The sequence below is a fragment of the Pipistrellus hanaki genome, assembly GCF_964339955.1.
Source record: "Pipistrellus hanaki genome assembly, chromosome: 11".
Lineage (NCBI taxonomy): Eukaryota > Metazoa > Chordata > Mammalia > Chiroptera > Vespertilionidae > Pipistrellus > Pipistrellus hanaki.
Window position 1 is genome coordinate 33920023 of NC_140513.1, and position 23484 is coordinate 33943506.

The window sequence follows — 23484 nt, forward strand, 5'->3', positions numbered from 1 at the left end:
CAAACACGTGCTCCAAAGCCATGTGGAGCACTGCATTGGGGGTTCATTGGGTCACTGGTGATGATTGTTTTCAAAGAGTTAATCTTGTGAGGAACTACGATTGAGGTGGGTACATCTGGAGTGGGACTCAGGAACAGGACTCCAGACTGGCAGGACCGCTGGAGGGATAACAAGGCAGATGGCTTGGATAGGGACTAGGTACAGAAAGCAACTACAGGGATCTGTTTTCCAAGAGTGACATCCCATGTGGAACTGGGTTTCTCCGTTACTGGTTTTGACTATCAAGGTCAGAGCAGAACTAGCAAGAAAGGTGGTTTCTTCAGTCCTTACCATGTTGGGCTTCTTAAAACCTGATTAAAGTCAAGATTAGTCTAATGACATATGGGCAGAAAAAGAAAGTAAAGGTTGGGAGCTAGATAGGACCTGACATGATTGAAATTTATTACTGTTCAGTCTACTTAAAATCTCTATGAAATTAATAACTAGGTCATCATGTGCCCATGGTAGCCACTCACTAACCTAGTTCAGAAGTTTGTATTTTTGTTCAAAATTAAGACTGAATAAATTACCAGCCATCTGCCTTCAGTTTCCAATGTAATTATTTTATTTGTTTATTTAAATAGTTATGTCTATATAATTTGCATATGTATTACTTCCATGAAACATATTCTAATTGAGATTGTTAAGCAGTGGTATATTCTTGTTAATTCGGGGAGTGACCATACAATATTTTTATTTCAATCTTATGGAAAAAATCTTTTAAATCCCCTTATCTATTTCCTGCTTAATGTTGCATAATGAAATAACAATGTCCTTCTTTGTTGAAAAATTGAATAGGGTCCTCAATCTGGTAACGTAGGTAAAGCAGATATAAAATAAATGTTTCAGAATAAATGTTTTAGAAGTTGGGGTATTTGGGGATGGAGAGAGAATGGTTTCTATTTCTCAAATTAAATCATTGCTATTAACTGTTGTTCTAATGGTTTTACACTCTGTAAACTAGGGAAACTAGTCCTGATTAGTTGGGAAGTCTGGTTGAGTTTCTGCTCAGATGTAACACCCATGGGCTTGGGGTATTATGTGTTTGATTATAATAAACTATAGAGCAGATAATTCCCTTTTTCCCTTTAATGATATTACCTTCGTTCGGATTATGATTATCACCTAAAACCAGTTGTGTGTCGCATGGCATCCTCATTGTTCTGTTGGGTTCTGAGTACCTGCTTTCCTCTAGTCATCTCTAAGGAGCCTCAAGGTTTACTCTACAAGAAGAGATTTAGGACTGGACTTGCTCAGGGGAAAGAAAAAAAAAAAGCAGCAGCAGCATTATTTTATTATAAATCAGTTTGAAAACCAGTATATAAAGGAAGACCTCACTGTGCTCAATGTAACATGTGAACCAAAGGCAATGTTCAGTGATGGAAAGGAGACTAAACCTGCTTTTTTTTTTTTTTTTAAACAGGCTCATGCACAATTAGTTCGAGAAGTTGATGTGGAGAAGGTGTCTGCTTTTGAGAATCCCTACGTAGATGCAATAAAGAGTTTATGGAATGATCCTGGAATCCAGGAATGCTATGATAGACGAAGAGAATATCAATTATCTGACTCCACCAAATAGTGAGTATTCACCAGGATTTCTCTTTACTTTCACGTGCAGGGGCTCCGCAATAATAGCTTCTGCGCTCTGTGCTTGGTACAGAGTATCTGATTCAAACCTAAAAGTTAGGAAGTATTGATATTAAACGTGTGACCAACTCATAAGGAACTGGCATGAGAGTTAGGAAAAGTGTTTCTTTTACTATTTTCTGTTTGAAAAATCAACTGAAGAATCTAGAAATCTGAGTTCATCAACTCATCTCTTCCCCAAAATTGCTAACCAGTGATTCTCAAACACAAATGCCATTGTAATTCGAAATCTTATAATATTAATTTCTAATACAAATTTATAATCTCATTCATATGCTAGAAAACACTGACACACAGTAAGAACTGCAAATACATACATTTGATTATGGCTTCTAAAGCATCAGACTCCTTAGTTCCCAGGTTCCAGACACAGAACCTTGACTGCTTTCTTGGAGCCAAAATTATGTTGATGGATAGGTTTATCTCTGCATGAAAATTGCATGTGAGTCTAATTTTGCATGCATGCCAAAGTTATTTTGTGAGCTGTCAATCAAAATCATGTGTCCTGGGAGAGATTTGCATCCTAGAGAGATTTGTGAGTTCTCTAGATGAAATCTGGCCTAACAGAAAGAAAGTAAAGACTTGGCCATCATTGGATTAATGTAATCAATGCAGTCAGCAATCTAGATAATCAGGCGACTGAAAAATGGATTTTTTGGTGGTATTTAGCCAGATTTCTGTCTACATTAATTACATGAACCAGTATTTGCCTCTTGTGTTGGTTCGGGGCAGTCAGAAGAATGAGTGGAAAATATGCAGCTGCCTAAGGTCAGTTTATATGATGAAATGGGGAAAATAAGGAGCCCTGGAGGCTGATTGGCTCACTCAGTAGTGCATAGGGGATCCAAGAGCTAGTCAGCTTTGTTTTTTCTATAAAGTTGGTCAAGCTTTTACCCTAGTTCCAGGCATTTGTATAAGATAAGTTATGATTCATGTAAGCTACAGAAATGTTGCCTGGTCAAAATAGTTCTGGTATTCTTAAAGTAAAATTGAATTACAGAATTCTGAAATGGAGAATGCTCATGAGCACTGAATGTGTCAATCATATTTTATCTATATTAACTCCCTTGTGTGCTTCTGAATGTGTGCTTTACCCATTCCTTATTTTTCTTTTCCTTCTTCATGTCACTCTTCCTATCCATAGTCTTTCTTTTCTGCCATCTAACTGCCTACTTTCCCTCTTCATCCATCATTCTCGCTCTCTCCTTCTCTTCCTCCCTCTTTTGCTCTCTCTTGAGCTCCTACCATAAAAGTTTCTAAGTACAGACATGAAAAAGATGCATTCAGCCCTTGTTTGTTCCAAATTCTGCCCCCTCAACCTTTGACCAGCTGTCTTTCTTTACTTCCTGCCCCCTCTGTCCTTCTGTTTCCTCTGCCATTTCAAATCAAATCCATCTCCCGAGGTTGTTGTGTTTTGTCCCTTGTTCTCTGTTCCTGTTCATTGTGTTTTCTCCTCTCTGTGTATTTACCCCTCCACCCTCATTATTGATTCTCCTATAACTCTATTTGTGATGTCTCTTCTTGCCCTTTCTAATGAATAAATCCTCCATTATGAAGGTATATTTTTATCAGGAAATCTTCCATCTCTCATCATTTCTCACCCCTCTTACTTTTATTTTTCTCCCGTCCCCATGTCCTGTCCTTTACCTGTCACATATCTGTTTATCCTATAGAAAGTCTTCCTATTTGGGACATCAGAACACCGGATGTCTAATTAAGTGTGTGCTTACCAGGGTTAGGGCTTCCTGTTAGCAAACTGTTTTAACTCCTTCTTCTGAGATACGCCCTCTGAGTAGAATGCAGAACTGATGTCGTGCACTGGTTTGCCCATCATTGGTGAAGGCAGTGTTCATCACAGTATAGGACACAGACACTTTCCATTATAAAGTCCTATTCTTCCTCCTGCCACCAAAAGCCATCATCATGGCATCACTGAGGGGTCTTCAGTTCCTCATCAACTCTTTACTTATAACTTTCGTTTCAATGGATAATTATTGCTTAATTTAGTAGTTCCATTAACATTTGTGAAAGAAAGATCGTCTATTTCTGTCAGTTGGTCTACACTGGCATTCTTCTGTGAAGTAAAATGTCTTCTCAAATGGTGCTCTTTGATTATCCTGAAATGTATTTTCTACTGAAAGGTATATATTTCAATCATTTCTGTTACACTAATTTGTTACCATGAACTAAATAGATGGGGTGAGGAACCTTTTTTCTGCCAAGGGCTATTTGGATATTTGTAACATCATTCGAAGGCCATAAAAATGACCTAACATAAAAATTAGCCTGTTGTATTTGGTCAAATATTTAATTAATTCACCCCAAATGCCTTGACAGGGCCAGATCAAATGATTTCATGGGCCTTATATAGTGGACGTTCCCTACTCCTGCATTATGTCATCTATCTTAACATTTTGTACATGTCTCTTGTGTCTGTTATCGTGTTTACTAAGGTCTCTTTCCTTCCCTCAGTGCCTATCAGTAACTGCTCCTGTTTGACCTTCACAAATGACTTTTCTATGAAAGAATAGATGGGTACTTTTCCACTATTTCGATGACCATGATGTAGGTAGGCACTGTCTTTCCATGGCCTCTATAAATGAACTAAGAAGTATAAGTGTTGAAGGCATTCAATTCAAATCTTTTTGTCTTGATGTTTTTGAAGGTCTGGAATCTGGAAGCTTTATTATAAAAAACAACAGTAGCTACTACTTACTGAACACTTATTATATGCTAGATTCTGTGCTTAGTCATTTACATGCATTATTTTATTTAATACTCAAAGCCACCCAAAGTGGTAGATATTTCTTATTATCCCCATCAAAGAGAGGAAGAAAACTGGTATCAGAGAGGTTGAGTAACTTGTTCAAGGTCACACAATTAGTAAATGAGAGGAGTAGGAATCGGATTTAGATTTGCTGCCTCAAAACACCAAGTTTTTAAGTACTGTGAAATATAGCCTCACAGAGGATGGCTAGATGGATGGGAGATAGATAGATAGATAGATAGATAGATAGATAGATAGATAGATGTCTAAGATTAGATAAATCATATACCATGAAAGGTACAAATTATTTATTAATCTTTATCAATGTTAAAGTCAAGGAAAATTATATAGAGTTTTTTTAAAAACAGACCTAACATGGTTTTGATTATCATCCAGAAAACTTAGCCATGTTCAACAGGGCATCAGTTATTCAGACAACATGGATGATGTTCTGAGTCACAGATAATTTCAAAATATTATTTCTTTATTTTAGCCTACACTCTTAATCACTCCCTTCTACACTCCATCCAGTAACTTTTTGCTGAAGTCAAAATAAAGCCAGTAAGAAGGACACAATGAAATTATTTGAGCTTCCCTGTTTCTACTTTGATTAGTCAACTTGCTGATCATAACAGGCAATCAGATGGCTCAAAGGACAGGCAGCATTGGTAGAAACAAGGAGATGAGAAATTCCAGATGATGGATAAGCAGTTTTGGATAAGTTGGCTTTCATTTGGTGCTTCTTCCAATTCTCTTTAATGCAAGAATAAAAGCATTCTAAAATGCTGAAGAGTTTTCACAAATTATTTTATTTTTTTGTTATTGATTTTGAAAAAAAGCCTGAGGGCTCTGAATAGCTTTAGATAAAGAGCACAATAAACAGATGGCTGTAGGTTTACTTTTTCCCCCGGGGTTTACCACCTGCTTTAATATACTGAGACATCGGGTCAAATGAGTTCACTGCCTACAGAACCAAAAGCTCTCTGACATTAGCCAAAGAACACAAACTTCAATCACATCGGCATATAGTGAGAATAGTCCTTATTCTTCAGTCTTTTGGCAAAAGACTGACTACCCAGTCTGTGTACAGCTTATGAAATCAAATCATTCCTAATCTCACTTTACTGAAGTCCCCCAAGGAGTTGAGTAGATCACACATCTTCTTTAAAATAATTTAAAACATTTTTTTCAATTGCTGTTTACATTATTTTATTTGTTTTAGGTATACAGCATAGTGGTTGGACAGTCATGAACTTTACAAAGTGTTCCCCCTGAAATTTCAAGTATCTAACTGGCACCATACATACATATTAGAATATTATTGACTCTATTCCCTATGCTGTACTTTACATCCCCATGAGTATTTTATAACTACCAATCTTTACTTCTTAGTCTTTTCACTTTTTTTTTCACCCAGTCCTCCATTCCCCTTCCCTCTGGCAACCATCAATCTGTTCTCTGTATCTATGGGTCAAATCAGTCACTTTGGAATTTCCACATGTTCTGGAGCCCATAAATCCAACATACCTAAATAAATTGGCTTTGGGACATAAGTCAGCATTGGAGTTTACTTCCAACTCCATGCTTAGATTTTTAACTTAATTTTTAAATCACAAATAATTTGAACATTGAATTTAAATGCAAAACTAATTTCAGAGATAGGTTAGCACGTCCACCTGATTTAGGGCCAAATCCTTCTTGAAGGGGTATCTTGCTAAAATGTTCCTGAAAGATGAGCTATATACTGGTACTTCAACTCCAGGGTGTGTTGGCTATCTCTTGCAGCCATCCTGACTTTGTTCTCAATCTGATGATAAAAAAGAAGTGTAAGCCTACTTCAGGCTTTTGGAGATAGACAACTATATGGTGAAAACATTGAGTCCGGGTCCAGTGGTTGAATTTTCTATCATCTCTGGGCTATTGACGTGCCTCAGAAATCGGTGTCTGATCTATTAAACTTCATGGAGGGGACTTCGGTAAAGTGAGATTAGAAATGATTTGATTTCGTAAGATGTACACCAACAGAGGAGTCTTTTGCCAAAAGCCTGAAATCTGACATCTGAAAATTCATTTCTAAATTCAGAAGGCTTTTGAGTCCGTGATAGTGGGCTGCCTGAGAAACCATTATCCTGTGCAAACAGGTGAAACCCTCGCCCCCCAAATTTACCTGGAAATGTAATGGACAGAGAAATCTTTCTCTGTGTGGTTAAATAACTAAGACTGTTATCTTAACTCAGAAGTGGGCAATGATCTTGAATGTGTTTGCTCTTTTCTAAAGTATGACAATAATAACATGGCATTATCATTTTTTTTCATTTAAGTGACATATTTATTTTATTTTTGTTTTGTTTTGTTATCCAGTGAGCCAAAAAAAAAAAACCCTTGAATTTGTCTTCCACAGAGAACTCAGATGATTCCAAAGTCTTAATTATTCCTTTTTCAGAATGCTTGGAGCTGTTAGAGATGATAAGATACGGCTGAGATATGCTTAGCTGCTTTCTAACCTTCATAATAGAGTCTAGTTGGGAAAGGGCTTGAATTGGCACCTGTGTGCCCACCCATTCTCTCTCCTAAAGGGCACAGTGGGTATGGGAGACACACTTCACTTTATCAGTTTGCTCCTTGCTCACATTTTGGCAATTGCACCTTCAGTAGTTTGACTTCTTCCTTACAGTCTTTTCCATTGTCTACTCAGGATGACTTTGTATCCAGCAGAAACCAGGGCGCTGTTACTATGGAATAGGGATTGGCAAATGCACAGCTCAAATTCAGCCTGCTGCGGGTTTTTATAGATCAAGTTTTATTGGAACACAGCCAAGCTCATTTATTTCTGTATTGTGTATTGTCTGTAGTTGGGTTTTCACCCAACAGAAGAGTTGAATAGTTGCAACATGGTCCACTAAGCCTAAAATATTTACTATCTGATTTTATAAACTGTGAGCTCTCTCCTAAAGAAGATTGAATGTTAAAGTGCAACTAGTACTATGCTTCTTCTTCTTCCATCATTTAGATAGAACCTGACTCAGAACTCACGTTCTGAGTTTACTCAGAGGTAAGTTTTAGAATACTGAGAGAATGGGTGGCCTGCATTTCTTCGGCAATACTCCATAAATATTGCTTTGCACAACAAAACTTTTGATAAGAAGTGAGTATCAGAAAGCTCTAGAGTGTCAGTACCTCTAAAAGCTGTGCAAAGAATGTCTGGTACTAACAATGGTATGAATGACCAGAAATGTTCATTGAGTTGATTTGGCTCTGGGAGCAAGGATTTCATCCCATGTGTCTAGGTTTTTGACTCAGTGTAGTGCTTGTTGCAGTTAAGGAGAATGTGACAGGATTAAATCAACTGAACCAAAAGTGAGGACTGACTGACTTTTGTTAAGGGGCCTAATAGCACTAGACTTGACTAGAAGACAACCCACCTATGATTACAGGTGAGCCCAGGAGCTTCTTATCAACTTAAGTTCATTCAAGTTCCTTTCTTACTCCCTGCCTGCCAAGCAACGTTTGGACTCTGATTGGCCAACCCTGATGTTCTTCCTTATTACTATGGCTTCTTGATTTAAAATTATGAATTGAATTTATCTGTAATTAGTTCAACAAGGTTAGTTAGTATGACCAGCTCCTGAGATCTCATCATCCTTGTCAAAATGAAACTTCTTACAGAATGAGTATTCAAGTTAAGGTCACATGACCAGGAGAGAGCTGCTTTCATCAGCAACCTTTGCTCATGGCTGACCCTTGGCTACAGTCACTGGAACCTCTGTTATGACCCACATGGTTTTGCATTATATCATGGTTATTCATAGCATTTTTACCTCCATTGAATATAAGCTCCTTGAAGTCAGGGCTCACATCTTTGTGTGTGTGTGTGTGTGTCCCACTCAGTTGTAAACAGTACCTAGCTTTCATTATAGGCTTTCAGTAAAAAGCTGTCAAATGAGTAAGTAATAAAAGAATAAGTAAAATTTTTTCTCATCTTTCTCCTCTCTTCTTGTTTACATGGTGTAACTCATCCCCACTTCTCTACGCTGTTCTCTAGTGATTACAGTTCATAATCATCTCTCCCTTCTCATTGCATTCATGGTTAGCAGCCTACAGTTTGGCACTTAATTATTTCTTAATTGATTCATTTGTGCTATCTTTGCTTCCCAGGTAGCCTGATACCCCCAAGGCAAAGAATATATACATACATATATTTAAGTATTTTGTACCAATTTTCTGTGCCAACCCCCAACACACAATGCATTATAATTTAACTTATAACAGATTTTCAATAAATATGTGTAAATTGACTGAATTAAATACTGCCATTGCATTTCAAGACAGGCAAACTAGAATAAAAAGCAGTCTCTGGTTGTGTTTTTGATGTTTTAAAAATATAAAAATAGTGTCAAAATTATTCAACAGCTTTGAAAGTTATCATATAAAAGATGAATAAATTAACAGAACTAAATAGGCAAATTGAAAAAGGCTTTTCTTTTATCTATTCATCCTTCAACCATCCATTCATCCATCTGTCTATCTTGCTCTCTCAATGTTGTGGGGTTGTTGTTTTTTTTCTTCTTGTTTGTTTGTTTGTTTTTTCATTACAAAGCCAATTTATTTGTTTGAGCAATAGACCTAAGAATCTGTCTCTGTGAACCAGGCCTGGCCCTGGCATCCACCTGACAGTTGTTTAGCTCATTCCCCATTTGACACTAGTCTCTTTTAGACATTTGGATCAATTATCTATAATAATAAAAGCATAATGTGCTAATTAGACCGGATATCCTTCTGGACGACCTTCCAGACAAACCCAGGGCTGTGAGGGAAGCCTGGGTCCCGGGTGCCAGAGGGAAGCCAGTGTTGGCAGCCGGGGAAAGGAAGGCTCCTCTTGCACTAATTTTGTGCATCAGGCCTCTAGTCCATGCGTAAGAGTCATAAGGTACTGAAACTATTTACCAAATGTAGTGATAGGATCTTCTTATGGATTTAATTTAGTTCTTAAACTCTGAATTTCTCTGGCCTGGCCAGTGTGGCTCATTGATTGTCAGCCTATGTTTGGAACAGGATTGAGTGTCAGCCTATGTTCAGTTGATGTTTCTTTCTCTCTCTCTCCTTCTCTCTGAAGTCAATAAAAATTTATATTTAAAAAAATCTCTGTATTAACTTAGTTTTTTGACAAAGGAAAATTGAAATGCCTGATCTCTTAGACTTCTCTTTTATGCCACAGAATATTCTCCTTGGGTAATTATAATGAACTGTGGGATTGTCACCTACCTGTTACCATTAAGTAATCTTTGTTTTAAACCTGAAATTTTGTATTGAAAACAAACAACTTCTTATGAACAAAATACCTGTATTAAATGCTGCACCTCCTTGAACGCTTGTCATGGTGTGCCAGGTGTTAAAAAAAGGAAAGTTGATTTATCCTCCACAGAAGGAGCTCTTCGGGAGATAGAAGTGTTGGTGTGATTCGTAATCCCATGCAGCTAACAGCTTAACCAGGTTACCAGGCAGGCTCATTTTAGCCATGGGAGCTGTCAGATGAGGGAAAGACTTAGTACCAAAACCTGTACTTGACTCTCCCCTCAGGATGGTAATTTTTGCAGAACTATTACTTTAAGTCCTATATATTTTAAGTTCACTTTGAAAATTTCTTTTTATTTTTTTCCCTTTGAATCCTGTGGTCACATAGCAACTGTTCAATAACCATGTGTTTCTGGTTTCTCCTTAGCTTCCTCTACTTTTGATAATGTCAAATAAGATCTCATAGCATGATCTAGCTTTCAAATCCCCCTAGACTGTTCCTGTTACAATGAGGTCTTCTTAATTTTTTTAATGAAGTTGACCTAGTTTTTCTAACCTTCTTTTCAATAATTAAAAAATGAAGAGTCATTTTGAGTGCCAGAAATTCATCTTAATGTCTGACTTGAACTGCAAATCTGTAAAAAATATTTTGATAGGAGTTGAAGAACCTAACACATACCCCATAGCATGCTACATGAATGCCCCGAAATGCTGTTTTCATTATTTTACTATGGTTGGATTGATAAAATGGCAGAGATTTCTTTTTCCACTTATCACCTATAGGTACTTTCCCCCTTTTGGTATAATTACTGAAGGTTGCATGTCTGTAACTTACATTTTTATTTTTTCAACCCTAGCTATAATGTGATATAGATTACTTGCCAAATTATCTCTATGTTTTATTCATGTTGCCTTCATTAAAAAAACAAACACTTTAATTCCTATGTTATTTTGGTTTAGATTTCAGTTACCCTGCTAGTCATATTTGGGGCTTTTATTTTAACTTAAATTTTAAAAAATAGTTCTCATTATGTATGAAATTGGAGTATAAGTTAATTTGAAGGTTAATTCAAACATGTAATTGACAAACTATTATCAAAACTAAAGAACAATTGGCATATCTTTTAAAAAATATTCCAGAGAGAAAATGGCATGTTTAATTTGATTTCAGCATATTGTTTTAGTGATATTTAAGCTTTTCTCATATATTTTTAATCACTTAGAGGAATGAATTATACCCCATTTCTGAATTTTTTATTTTCTTCATTAGCCAGAAATGATTTTGAAGTTAAATATATAGAGAACTTAGCAGTTATGAGGTGTCATTATAAATGCATGTGCTTGATTTCTTTAAGTCTTTCATGCAAATCTGTCATGCTACAAAACAATGTTTTGTGGATAATCCACAAAGATTAGAGATAGTTCAAACAGGTTCTCAGAAAATGACTGTCCAAAATATACAAGTGTGCATTTCATCCCCATAAACCCAACCATTTCTCCTCTTCATTAAATCCTTTTTCTTCCAATAAGCTGGTAACCCTTTTATAGGCTGGGATCACATGCTGGGCTAAGTACCTACCACAATGTCATGGTCAAAATATGATGTTTAATTCCAGATGATCCTGTATTTTTCTCATGGTAGGAAAGGAATTGTTGAAATTTTACTACACGAATCTCTTTGTTGCTTTGCTTTTCACTGGAAACCATCAGAAACCTATTTCTTTTATGAAAGAGATTGTGTCAGAATTGTCTGTTAATAAGGTCCCTCCATTTGGCCTGAATTAGAGTGAATTCCAAGGCCTGAAAGTTTGATGCTAAGAGGCATAAAAGAGACATACAAATGATATCATTTTGTGGACAGGACCTGAAGCAGATCAGGAAGCATATGTAGTAAATGAAGTTAAGCAAAGGCTGCTTTTCCTTCTTGTGTTGTCTTTACATTCATCAGAGGCCGGGTAATTCAAAACTCAGTTCTTACGTAATAGAGGCCAACAATAGCCCAGAGAGGTTATTATATAGAGATGGGTAGCTGACACCCCCCTTTGTTTTCTTCTGAAAGGTATAACCACTTTTCTAAAGGCTACAGCATTTTCCACAAAATAGTTTTAATTTGTGCCACGGGTTGAACACTAATTGTGTTCAAGGCCCAGCTAAGTGTTGGTGACCAGCCATGGACAGTGGGTCATGGTCCCTTACTCCATAGTGTGTGAGTCCTAACTGGGCCAAATGTAGAAAAATGTAGAGTTGTGTGCTTTTTTAAATATATTTTTATTGATTTCAGAGAGGAAGGGAGAGGGAGAGAGAGAGAGAGAGAGAGAAACATCAATGATGAAAGAAAATCATTGATTGGATGTCTCCTGCACGCCCCCTACTGGGGATCAAGCCCTCAACCCAGGTATGTGCCCTTGACTGGAATCAAAGCTGATGCTCTGTCTACTGAGTCAAGCCAGCTGGGCAAGTTTTTGTTTTGTTTCTCTTAATCAATTATGAAGTTATCTAGTATTAGTGTCTCAAAGCAATGGCAAGTCATGAAAATCCCCATGAGTAGGTTAGAGCGAGTTTAATAAATGACACCTCCCATTTTTTAGCATATCCCTAAACATGTCCTGCCTCATTGACAGTTAAAGAAGCCTCATGTGTGCCACGGAGCTTTCTCTCCCTGATAGCAGGCAGGTGCTGCGGCCAGCCCCTTGTTAAACATACATTGCCTTGGAAATGTACCTTGTGCCTGTCACCATAGCAACACCCTGAGAATGACCTCAGCAGCCACTCAAAATCATTTCTACAAAACAAATTATAGCTATAATTATCTTTCTGAATTTACTCTACACTATAAATTTGCTCAGACCTTGGTGTTTCTTTGTAAAAGGTTAAATGAATGGAATAATTCAGTGGGAACCCATCCACCCAATAGTCACCAACAGTTTTCCATGGAAAGCACAATTCGGTTAAGAGATTATTCCATTGCCTTTTCTCACAATGTGACCAGAATCAACAGATGAGGATACTCTGGTTTTTATCATGATAGAGTTCTATTTGTAAGGGAATAGAGTGGCCTTCTTCCCAACGCAGACGTAAACTGCATAGAGTGCTGGGGTCCCTCTCTCCATGTTCTGTAAGCCAGAGGGAGGGACACAGGGGCTGGGACTTACACAGGCAGAAGCTCTCTTTGGCAGTGAAAATGCTGGTCTTTGTTGCCTGCAGGCTTAACCTGCTTCACAAATTATCTGCAACATGTCTTCAATGCTGGTGCAGCCTCTGAGCTGCCCAGACCTTCCCCTAGGAGAAAATAGTATGTTTATTTTGGTTGGAGGGTTTGTTGTTTTGTTTTATTTTGTTTTGCTTGCCTTGTTTTGGGAGGTTTGGGTTTGGTTTGGTTTTGGTTTTAGATAATGTGTGTTAAAACTAGCAGGCCTTGATATAGTTCCTTTCCATTTTTGTAGTTAAACTAGAATAACTTTTTTACCCCTAGTGAAGTGAGCCTTTCTGTCCACCATCCAACTGAGGCAAAGCAAAAAGAATATCAGGCAAGAACTGCAGCTTATTTCCAAGGGAATCGGAAATGCATGGAACATCGTTAAGGGCCATTTCTGTGCCATAAAATGTGTTCCTATCTGGGCAAGGAACAGATGGAACAGAGCAGCAAGCACTCAGTAGTTCATTGTGGTTATCCTGTCGTTATTCTCCATTAACTATACTGGCATTGAAAAGAAACATAAGAAAGGTGAAGAGGAAAAAAATATTATTGTAAGAACAAGATGTTTTAGATACTCAGCTGATGTCTCTGTAATGCCCAGTTCACAGAGAGATACCACTGACAGTATTTTTAGGGCAGCCTCTACATCCTTGTAAGTGGTTTTTCTATCACAGGTGTATGCCCCAATTTTATCTTACCTGAACATGTTTCTCAGGGAGCTCAGTTCACTCCTCTAAATTGTAGAGAGACCAGCCGGGTTCCTACTGTGCAGAGTGGCAGGTATTTTCCCATTGCACGTGCTGGTTCTTTAAATTCTTCTGTGCAAATAATGTGTTTAAACATGGAATGGTTCATCTTTCAGAACAGAGAGCCGAGAATTCTTCTTCACCACAGGAACTCGACAGCACTTTATATGCAAGAATTAGCCACCCTCTGTTCTGACCTCTGCTTATTGGGTTAAGTGAGTAGAAATGGCTTATTGGGCAGCATATTTCTGAGCAAGCTTGCCAATGAAAGTGAGAAGTTCTCTGATTTCTCTAAATTAAAATTCTGTATATAGAAGTTAAACAAATGTTGATCTTGTAGGTTTCAAAATGTACATTCATTTCAAGTTTTTCAAATCAAGGAGCTGATAAGTCAGGAAAATCCATCTACATAGAGTAGCCAGTTGGTTTTGCATTAATGTGTGGTGAGCTTAGTTTATCTACAGAATGAGATACAGAACAACTCTTAGAACATGGGTTTGTTAACCCCATCAGATGATTCCAAGACTGTGCATGGAGACGGACTCAAACTTTTGGCCCAGTACACGTTTATATTTCCTTCCTGCCTCTCATGCCCATGTTCTTCCAGCCTCTCCCCCTTTTTGTCCTCCAGCCAATTTTTTTTATAAAACAATTAAAGATACCAGGCTGGTTCTGATAAGTCTGTAGAAAGTTAATTGCAAGCTAGAGAATTATTGATGTTTTGGGGTAAGGCCACCAAAATTATAATTAGTTGCTTTGGTGAAGGAATTCCTAGGCTGACACATTTTTGTCTTAAGGATTAATAGACCTCTAAAAAGGCGGTGATTTTATTTCTTTGTTAAAGTAAGACTTAACTCCACTATTTTATGACTCCATGAATCTTAGAGACTTAATATAACTTTTTTTCAACACCTAATTTCATATTTAACAATATCATTGAGATGGAAACACCATTAGTATGAATGGTATTTAAATAGTGCTGAAAGGAAACCCATCCAACCATCCAAACAAAAAATACTAATTAAGTGCTATTTGCCAGGCACTCTTTAGGTACTAAGGCAGGAATAACAATGGATTGGACAACCTCCTTACGTCAGATCAGCAGAGTGTTTGTGCTCACTGAGCTATAACATGCTCTGCACCAGACAGTCCCTGTCATACATCTCATATCTCACTGCCTCTTACTTGTGAGCATGAAGATATTGCAGCTCTAGTCCCTTTCAGTTCTATGAAGGGCTCCATCTTTTCTTTAATTCTTAGTCACAGTTCATTACTTTGTGTCTACACTTAGTAATTGTGTTCTGAAACCATATCCATATTGTGACTCTTTGAAGTCATGAAGCTGCCACACAGAACAGTCACGTTCACCTGTCATCAATTATATCAAATTATGTCATTCTCAAGGTTGGAGATTAATTTTTGCACTTTGAGAGAATGAAAAGTGAACGGAATATAATATTTTTTAAATGCCAAAGTTATACTGATGGAAAACATAGATGTTGCTAGGCTTTAGGGTTGGGATGGGAGCACAGGGCAGTTTCTTTGTGGTAACAGAACAATTTTGTATTCTGATTGTGGTGGTGACTGCACGAATCTCTACATGTGATAAAATTTCATGCAACTATATATCCCCCCAAATGTGTGTGTGTGTGTGTGTGTGTGTAAAACTGGTGAAATCTAAACAAGGTCTGTAGTATATATAGCTAATAGTACTGTATCAATTCAGTTTCCTAGTTTTGATAATGTATTATGGTTACTAAGTTTTTACCATTGGGGGGAGTTAGGGGAGGGTGTAAGGGATTTCTCTGTAATATTTTTGCAATGTCTTATGAGTCTAAAATTATTTCAAAAATATATGGGGATTTTTTCCTCCAAAAGGAATAGAAAAATATAAGCTGATAAATTTAAACTTTATGTTTGGTGACACTAAACACTGAGAATACCTGACCTTAGGCAGTGTTACGTCAATAACTAGAAACCTCGTGGCTTTACTTTAATCACAAATGATTTAGACTTTGGACAGAAGTTTGGATAAGGTATTTTGTGTCCTCTTTTAAGGCATTAAGGAAATACATTCTAGGAAGAACCTCTCATGTTCTGCAAAAGTAAAAAAAAAAAAAAAAATGCATTCTGACCTTAAATGTAACTCTTATCTGTTTATTTATACAAACATCATTTGTATAAATAATTTTAAAACTATTTGCTTTAAACTCCTGTTTTACCCACCAGACCTGCTAAACAAGTTGAGAATAGGCGACTCATTTATTTTCTTCTCTCCCTTTACTCTTGGTTGAGTTCTAATTGATTGTAAGAGAAGCAAAGAGCAATACAGTGAACCAGTTAATCCCTAGAGAGGTAATCTTGCTCTGACCAATGGAAGGTTAAGTTTAAGCTTTTGAGCTCCCTAATTCTCTACCACTTCCTGAGATCTTTCTTTCTATTCTCCACTTCGCTCTTATGACTCATTTTTGTCCTTCTCTTTCCATGGGCAGGTGTGGTGTGATGGCGTCACTGACGTTCTCATTGTGTCTTCCCTCCTCTAGTTATCTTAATGACTTGGACCGTGTTGCCGACCCTGCCTACCTGCCTACGCAACAAGATGTGCTTAGAGTTCGAGTCCCCACCACAGGGATCATCGAATACCCCTTTGACTTACAAAGTGTCATTTTCAGGTAGTTACTGAGTCCATACAACCCACTTCTGAACTGTTACGCTTTGACTACACGTGGCGAACGCTGTAAATATTGAAATCATATGTATGTTTTAAAACAGTATCACCTTTGTACCAATTATTATCATTAGATCCACAAAAATGAAACCATGTGTCCCTGAAAGAGGAAGCAGAGGAAAGATATGTAGGCAGGTTTCTCATTTCAGATTAAATTATCAGGAAATCAATGAATGAAATCTTGGTTTGCTGAAGGTTGAACAAAATCAGTTCATCAAACATTTGTCCTGATTATAATTTTTGGGGGGATTCATTTAATCTACAAGGACAATGGATGTATTTTTAGATTTGTATAAGATCTGAATAATCTTATGACCCCAAAGTAATAGAACTTACATGTTGGCAGAAGCCCTTTCAGGTCATTGTTTCCTCCAAGCCCCCTGGTGCCAATGCAGAGTTCTTCAGCAGCAATAAAACACTGGATGCTTTATATTCCTAAGATACATGGCTTGAAAATTTTCAAATACATGATTTTGAATATGGATTGAGTAACCTAGTCTAAATTTACGTAAGAAAATAGAGTGAAAATTTATTACTTCCTCCTTCACAGCTGCTGTTCTGAGTAATACTTTAGCATAGGTATTATCTTTTTTTAAGGTGAGGAAAAAAAGTAAACAATACTGATTACTTTCACTCAATCTCTTACTCCACCATCACTCAGTTGTACTGTTAGTTAGAATACAAACCACAGGGGGAGAAATGAAGGCATGTTGAGTGTCTCTTTGAGTGTAGAGTGTTGAGTTCCTTGTCACAGCCCATCCCATTGAGGAAAACGGCACGCAATGCAGGGCTGTGAAGTCGAAGTGTGTGATTCTTGCTGTGTAACTCTACCACAGACTCTAATGAGCAGGCCCTCCACCAGTCCCTGCCAAAGCCCTGTTTGTTTTTTTCATATCAGTCTCTGCACCTGTGGTTGCATCTAGCTCCCATACTCTGCTCTAGTAGACAGATCCCAAAGTGGGAGACATGTTGGAAATGATTCTGAGCCTGTTTTTTTTTCATCTATATAACAATTGCATTAAATATCACCAAGGTTCCTTATAGCTTCAACATGTGGATTACTTAAATTTTTGAGTTGTGTTTGTATTTAGCTGAAGCATCAAACACAACCTATTTTGATTTGTATAGTATCTTCCATCTTCTCAATGTATTTGCAATTATTTTTAGCATCTTTGAGAAATATATGAGGATCTTCATTCTCATTTTATAGGAAGATAAACTGAAGTCAGTATTTGCCATTAGAGCTTAATACAAATAAAACTTATTTTATATATTCCATAGCTTGATTAAATAAAACCATTTTGCTTGGCTTGGCTCAGGATTATTTTTTACAAGGTTATAATTTTTGTACACATCTGGTAACATTCTGCTAACCACAATGATTTATTGCTCAGAATGGCTTGATTTTGGTTGTTAGGTAACAAAAAATTAGTAGTAGCTGTTCAATAAGTATCAACTGAATTGAGTTGGATGACTATTCTCTTTAGAGAGTATGTTTCCTAAATTTTGTAAGTAAAACTATTTTATATTGATTTTAATCTTTATATGCTATTAATATGAATATTGTTAACCTTGCAGAATGGTCGATGTAGGGGGCCAAAGGTCAGAGAGAAGAAAATGGATACACTGCTTTGAAAATGTCACCTCTATCATGTTTCTAGTAGCGCTTAGTGAATATGATCAAGTTCTCGTGGAATCCGACAATGAGGTGAGTGCCTGTGCACAGGCAGTGGGTGGTCATTTTATTATTTGATGCAAATAAATGATAGGATGTTGGGCATGGGGCATGGAGTAAACTGACTTCATTGCTTTCTTGACTATTGACTTGGGGATTTTAAAAATAAAATGGTACACGGTACACTCAGAAAGGTAAGTTCTTTTGTCTGATGTTTGAGCAGGTCTGTGTGTTCAGCTCTCATTAGATGCAATTTTATACTTTTCACACTATGCAGAGGCTCTGAAAATGAAAATAACACAGAAATCTTAGGCTAGTCATCAGATCGTATTGTAGCCTTCTCCCTGCAGGCTGGAGTCGGGAGTGGGAGAGTGAGTCAGCCTGTTTGGTTTTGTTTTCATTTTGTCTAAATCATTGTTTGTGAGGTGGGTGGGTCCCAAAGAGTACTCAAAGCTCAAAACCCCTCTTGGCAAGTGTGAGTGGCTTTGCAGCTGGTCTCTAAATCAGTCCATTATGGAGCCAGGAGATGTCTTGGTGATGTGGCCTTTCTGCTCTTAGAGCATAATTTTGTCTCTTCTATGCAGGGAGTGATTGAAAAAGTGCCCTTGGTATGCCTGTCTGGAGATACATGATTCAGTAATCTAAGTTCCTCCCCATTACATGAAAATGTAACAGGTTATAAATATGGATTTTGAGGATATCAAAGGTTTGATGATGAGTCAGAGTTGAGTATAGAATATAATTAAAGGGCATAGAAAACTGACTTTGAGCTGGAATTCAGTATGTGTGTTGGAGGAATGGAGAAGATGCCATTGGAACACCCTGCTAGAGGTAAAGACTGCAGACTTACACACAAATAGTAAGTATTAAATATACTTGTAATAGAGTAGCAAGTAATGAGAAGAAAGTGAGGTATCTCCAATAGCTGATTAAAATAAGGTCTGGCATATTAAAATATACTTTTAATGTACATCTGTTAGGTATACAAGAATCTGGCTTCGTAGTCCTTTTAAGTATTTTATTTTTCTGTGAGTGCTAATATCTTCATTAATAGACACATCTAATCCTCCATAGCATTTCTTTTGTATGTATTGATAAAGAATTCATGAACAATTATTTCATATAGAGCTGAGAGTTACCTATTCATGCATTTCAGAATCTTTCCTGGGTGCAAGTATATGGGCCTTTGAATCAATCAGAACTTATTTTTAAGAATAAAGTTTGTTAGACGTTTGCCTTCTGTAGCTATAATGCAGAGTACCTGAAAATGTTATTAACATTTAAGTTCATCAATTGCGGTCAGAATTTTAGCTATAATATCTCTATACAATAGTACCCCTCCCCTATCCGAGGTTTTGCTTTCTGTGATTTCAGTTACTTGCAGTTAGTTGTGATTCAAAGATATCAAATAGAAAATTCAGAAATAACTCAGTAAACAATTTATAAGTTATTAATCGTGCACCATTCTGAGTGGCTTGATGAAATCTTGCACTGTCCCCACCCAGAATATGACTCACCTTTTTGTCCAGTATATCCGTGCTATAGATGTTCCCCACCCCTTAGTCACCCAGTTGTCAGACTGACTATCAAAGTATTGTAGTATTTGTGTTGAAGTAACCCCTGTTTTACTTAATAATGACCCCAAAGTACAAGAGGAGTGATGCGGGTAGTTCATATATGCCAGAGGGAAGCAATACAGTCTTTTATAAGTGAAAAGATGAAAGTTTCCTACTTAATAAGTTTCCACATTCTCATGACTTTTATTACAGTACTAGAGGCCCAGTGCACAAAATTTGTGCATGGGTAGGGTCCCTTGTGGCTGCTAGCCAGGAGCGCCTTCCTTTCCCCAGCCACTTGCTGCCACTGGCCCCAGCCCCTGGTCGAACTCCAGTTGAGGGGACAATTTGCTTATTAGGCTTTTATTACATAGGATTGTTATAATTTTTCTATTTTATTTTTGGTTATTAATTTCTTACTATGCCTAATTTATAAATTAAAATTTATCTTAGTATGTGTGTACAGGGAAAAAACATAGTGTATAAGGGTTTGGAACTATCCAGAGTTTCAGACATCCACCTTGGAACATGTTTCCTGCAAATGGGGGGGTGGCAGACATGACTACTTGTATGCATTTCTATCTTTATCTATATTGGTGTTGGTTTATTGTATCATAATTCTTGGTTGTAGTATTTTGGACGTACTACATATTTCAGAAGCTGACATATGACAACATTTCTGATGTCTTTAAATGTTTAATCAAGATAAAAAATATTTTGAGGGCTTGTTACTAAGTGCTGGGTCCCAGGAAATCTAAAGAGATACCAAAATGAAGAAAGAAAAAGTCAACTTTGTCCTAAAAGACCTCGTAAATGAGATAATGCTTTTATAAGATGTAAGAAACATACATTATTTTATTTCTTAGTATGTCACTTGTTTACATAATAACTAGAGGAAAATTTTGTTTATCAATACACATTAGCCTATCTAATAAAAGAGTAATATTCAAATTGCCTGTACCTCTGGTACACCCACAAGCCATGCCCACCAACCAATCAGGAGAGAGTATGCAAATTAACCCAGCCCAGATGGCTGTGGCCATGGAGCAAACAGAAGACTTGGGTTTCCCCAGCAATGGAGGAAGCCAAACTTCCTGCATACCCTAGCTGGCCCAGGCTCTACTTGAGGCTACAAAGTTTCAATTATAGAAGATAAATAAATTCCAACAAAAATGGCTGTGGCCAAGGAGCAAACAGGAGTCTTGGGTTTCCCAGGCAATGGAGGAAGCCAAGCTTCCTGCACACCCTGGCTGGCCCAGGCCTCCACTCAAGGCTACAAAGTTTCAATTATAGAAGATAAGTAAATCCCAGATACCAGGGCCTGCGCTTGGATTGCCGGGGGGCATGGCTGGCCTGCAAACCACCAAAGGCCCCCTCGCCCAGGCCACCCCATGCCCCAAGGGAATCCCCACCCTGATTGAGGACACCCCTTCAGGGCAACTCCAGTTGGCCCCCACCAGTGCACTAGGCCTCTGTCCTAATAAAAGAGTAATATGCAGCCGAAACCGGTTTGGCTCAGTGGTAGAGAGTCGGTCTGCGGACTGAAAGGTCCTAGGTTCGATTCCGGTCAAGGGCATGTACATTGGTTGCGGGCACATCCCCGGTAGGAGGTGTGCAAGAGGCAGCTGGTCGCTGTTTCTATCTCATGGACATTTCTAGCTCTCTATCTCTCTCCCTTCCTCTTCGTAAAAAATCAATAAAATATATTTAAAAAAAATAAAATAAAAGAGTAAATGCAAATTGACCATCGCTCCAACACATAAGATGGCTGCCCCCATGTGAACACAAGATGGGCCAGCTTTCTCTCCCCTCTTTCCCAGCCTCTTCCAGAAATTAGAGTCAAACTCAGAGGAAAAGTGAGAGGAGCTATTGATGTGGCCAGGAGCATGGAAATAGAATGAAAATACCGCCCTTTGAAGAAGGGGTTGAGATACCTCTCCTCTGCCCCTAAATTCTTAATTATTATTCTCACAGGTCACAGTAGACTTCACTGGGAACTCAGAGTTCCAGTATTGCTCATCGGATTTTGAACTATCTTAAAACAAGTAGTCTAAATTATGCATTTCCCTTGGATATTTTGCCTCTACTTTGGTTTCAGAATGAAGTCAATTTTAAGTCATTCAACTGTGGCCAAAGTTTGAACATTTTCTTTAAACGTGTGAAACATGTACTTTGTTCTGCTCTAAAAACTCCAAGTGAGCTCTGGGAATTTTTTTTTCCACATAAAATTCAGCTTTGAAGGTAAAACTGACTAGAAATTGAGGAGTAAAAGAAATTTGAATTCCAAAGGAAACTTTTAAGTGTCGTTAAAAGTAAGAGCTTAGGTTAAACTCTGCAGTCTCAATGAGACTGATTCTAACCCTCCTTTTTATTGACTCTTATTTAGATTATGAAATCAGAAACTACATCTTGCTTCTCAGCCTTTGGTATACTTGTCTCAGATTTGTGGCCTGATTAGCAAAGATATTCCTGAAAGACGCCCTACTTTTCTATATGTAACCCCTTTTCCATTTCCTCATTCCTTTGCTCATTTAGCCACTAGTTCCTGTTTGAAACTCCTTTCCTTGCCCTTTTCATTACTCTCTGTTTCTCTTTCCTCCATATTTCACTCTTTCTCAATTTCTTTATTTGCATTGAAAGAAGCTAGAAGGAAGTTTTCTGATCCCCATTTATGAGTCTAAACTGGAGACAGTGCTGGTAAGGGGGTGGGGGGAGCAGGCACACACACGGACACTTTTTGTGTGGATGTGTATTGGGAATCTTTTAAAGATTTTACCTTGAACCCATATTAATATAATCTGTGCAGTTCTTTTTTTTTTTAAAGATGAATTATAGTTTGGCATCTTTTTTTAAAGATGAATTATAGTTTTTTTTTTTAAAGATGAATTATAGTTTGGCTCAATCAAACGCTCAGTGATTGAGTGTTGACCATATCCAAGAGGTCACGGCTGGATGGATGAAAGGACAGTTAGGGTTGGGGGGTGAGATTAAGAAGTGAAATACAAGTAACACAACCAGGTATCTTTCCTGTGGTAGTCCAAAATTTAATCAGTATCTCTTAGCATCCAATAAAAGGAGATAATCGTGCTCTGTTACAAGATTCACTGTATTTTTTTTAAAAAGTCAGTTTCTCCTGGTGCTGAGCTTGAATGACTCCTGCAACTTCATTAAGAGATGCTGTTAAAAATTTTATTTATGACATAAAATTATATCCATGACAGTAGTACTCCAGGAAACCAAGTATTAGAATTCATAAGGGCTGTGTAAGCTTCCCTCAGTGTAAGTTGGTGCTGTAATATCAGTATTTGTCTTGGGCCAATACTGTGTGTCCTAACCACACCACCTGATGTAAGAATAAAACTGAGAATAGCTAGGGAAGTGGATTTTGTTTACTTCTGATTTTTTAAAAATATATATTTTAATATTGATTTCACAGAAGTAGGGAGAGGAAGAGAGAGAGAGAAACATTAATGAATCATTGAATGGCTGCCTCTTGTATGCCCCACTCTGGGGATCGAGCCCACAACCCGCTTATGTGCCCTGACTGGCAATCGAACTGTGACCTCCTGGTTCACAGGTCGACGCTCAACCACTGAGCCACGTAAGCCAGGCTACTTCCGTTTTTATAAACAATTTCAGCAAAACAAAAAAAGTATAAAATTATGGAGAACTTAAAAATTTGACATATTTGCTTTAAATATTTTCACAGAAAGAAAGTGACACAGATACAATTAAAGACCTTATGTAAATTTCCCTGATACATTTCTCAGCATTGCTTTTGAGATTTTTTTTTCCAGTTGCTACACAGGGCTCTAATTCATTTATTTAGACCACCATT

General features: G+C 37.5%; 1 protein-coding gene and 1 long non-coding RNA gene across 2 annotated transcripts in view; both read left to right on the forward strand.

The window, feature by feature from the left end:
* The window catches only part of LOC311630442, a 930538-nt gene that overhangs the window by 540596 nt on the left and 366458 nt on the right, over nt 1-23484 (forward strand). The gene's annotated exons all lie outside the window — the stretch shown is intronic.
* LOC311630436 (guanine nucleotide-binding protein G(q) subunit alpha) overlaps nt 1-23484 on the forward strand; it is a 263324-nt gene that overhangs the window by 187601 nt on the left and 52239 nt on the right. Inside the window, exons 3-5 of the mRNA XM_084899433.1 lie at nt 1463-1617; nt 16231-16359; nt 17994-18123. Coding sequence (XP_084755559.1) covers nt 1463-1617; nt 16231-16359; nt 17994-18123 — 414 coding nt within the window. The remainder of the gene's footprint in view (nt 1-1462; nt 1618-16230; nt 16360-17993; nt 18124-23484) is intronic.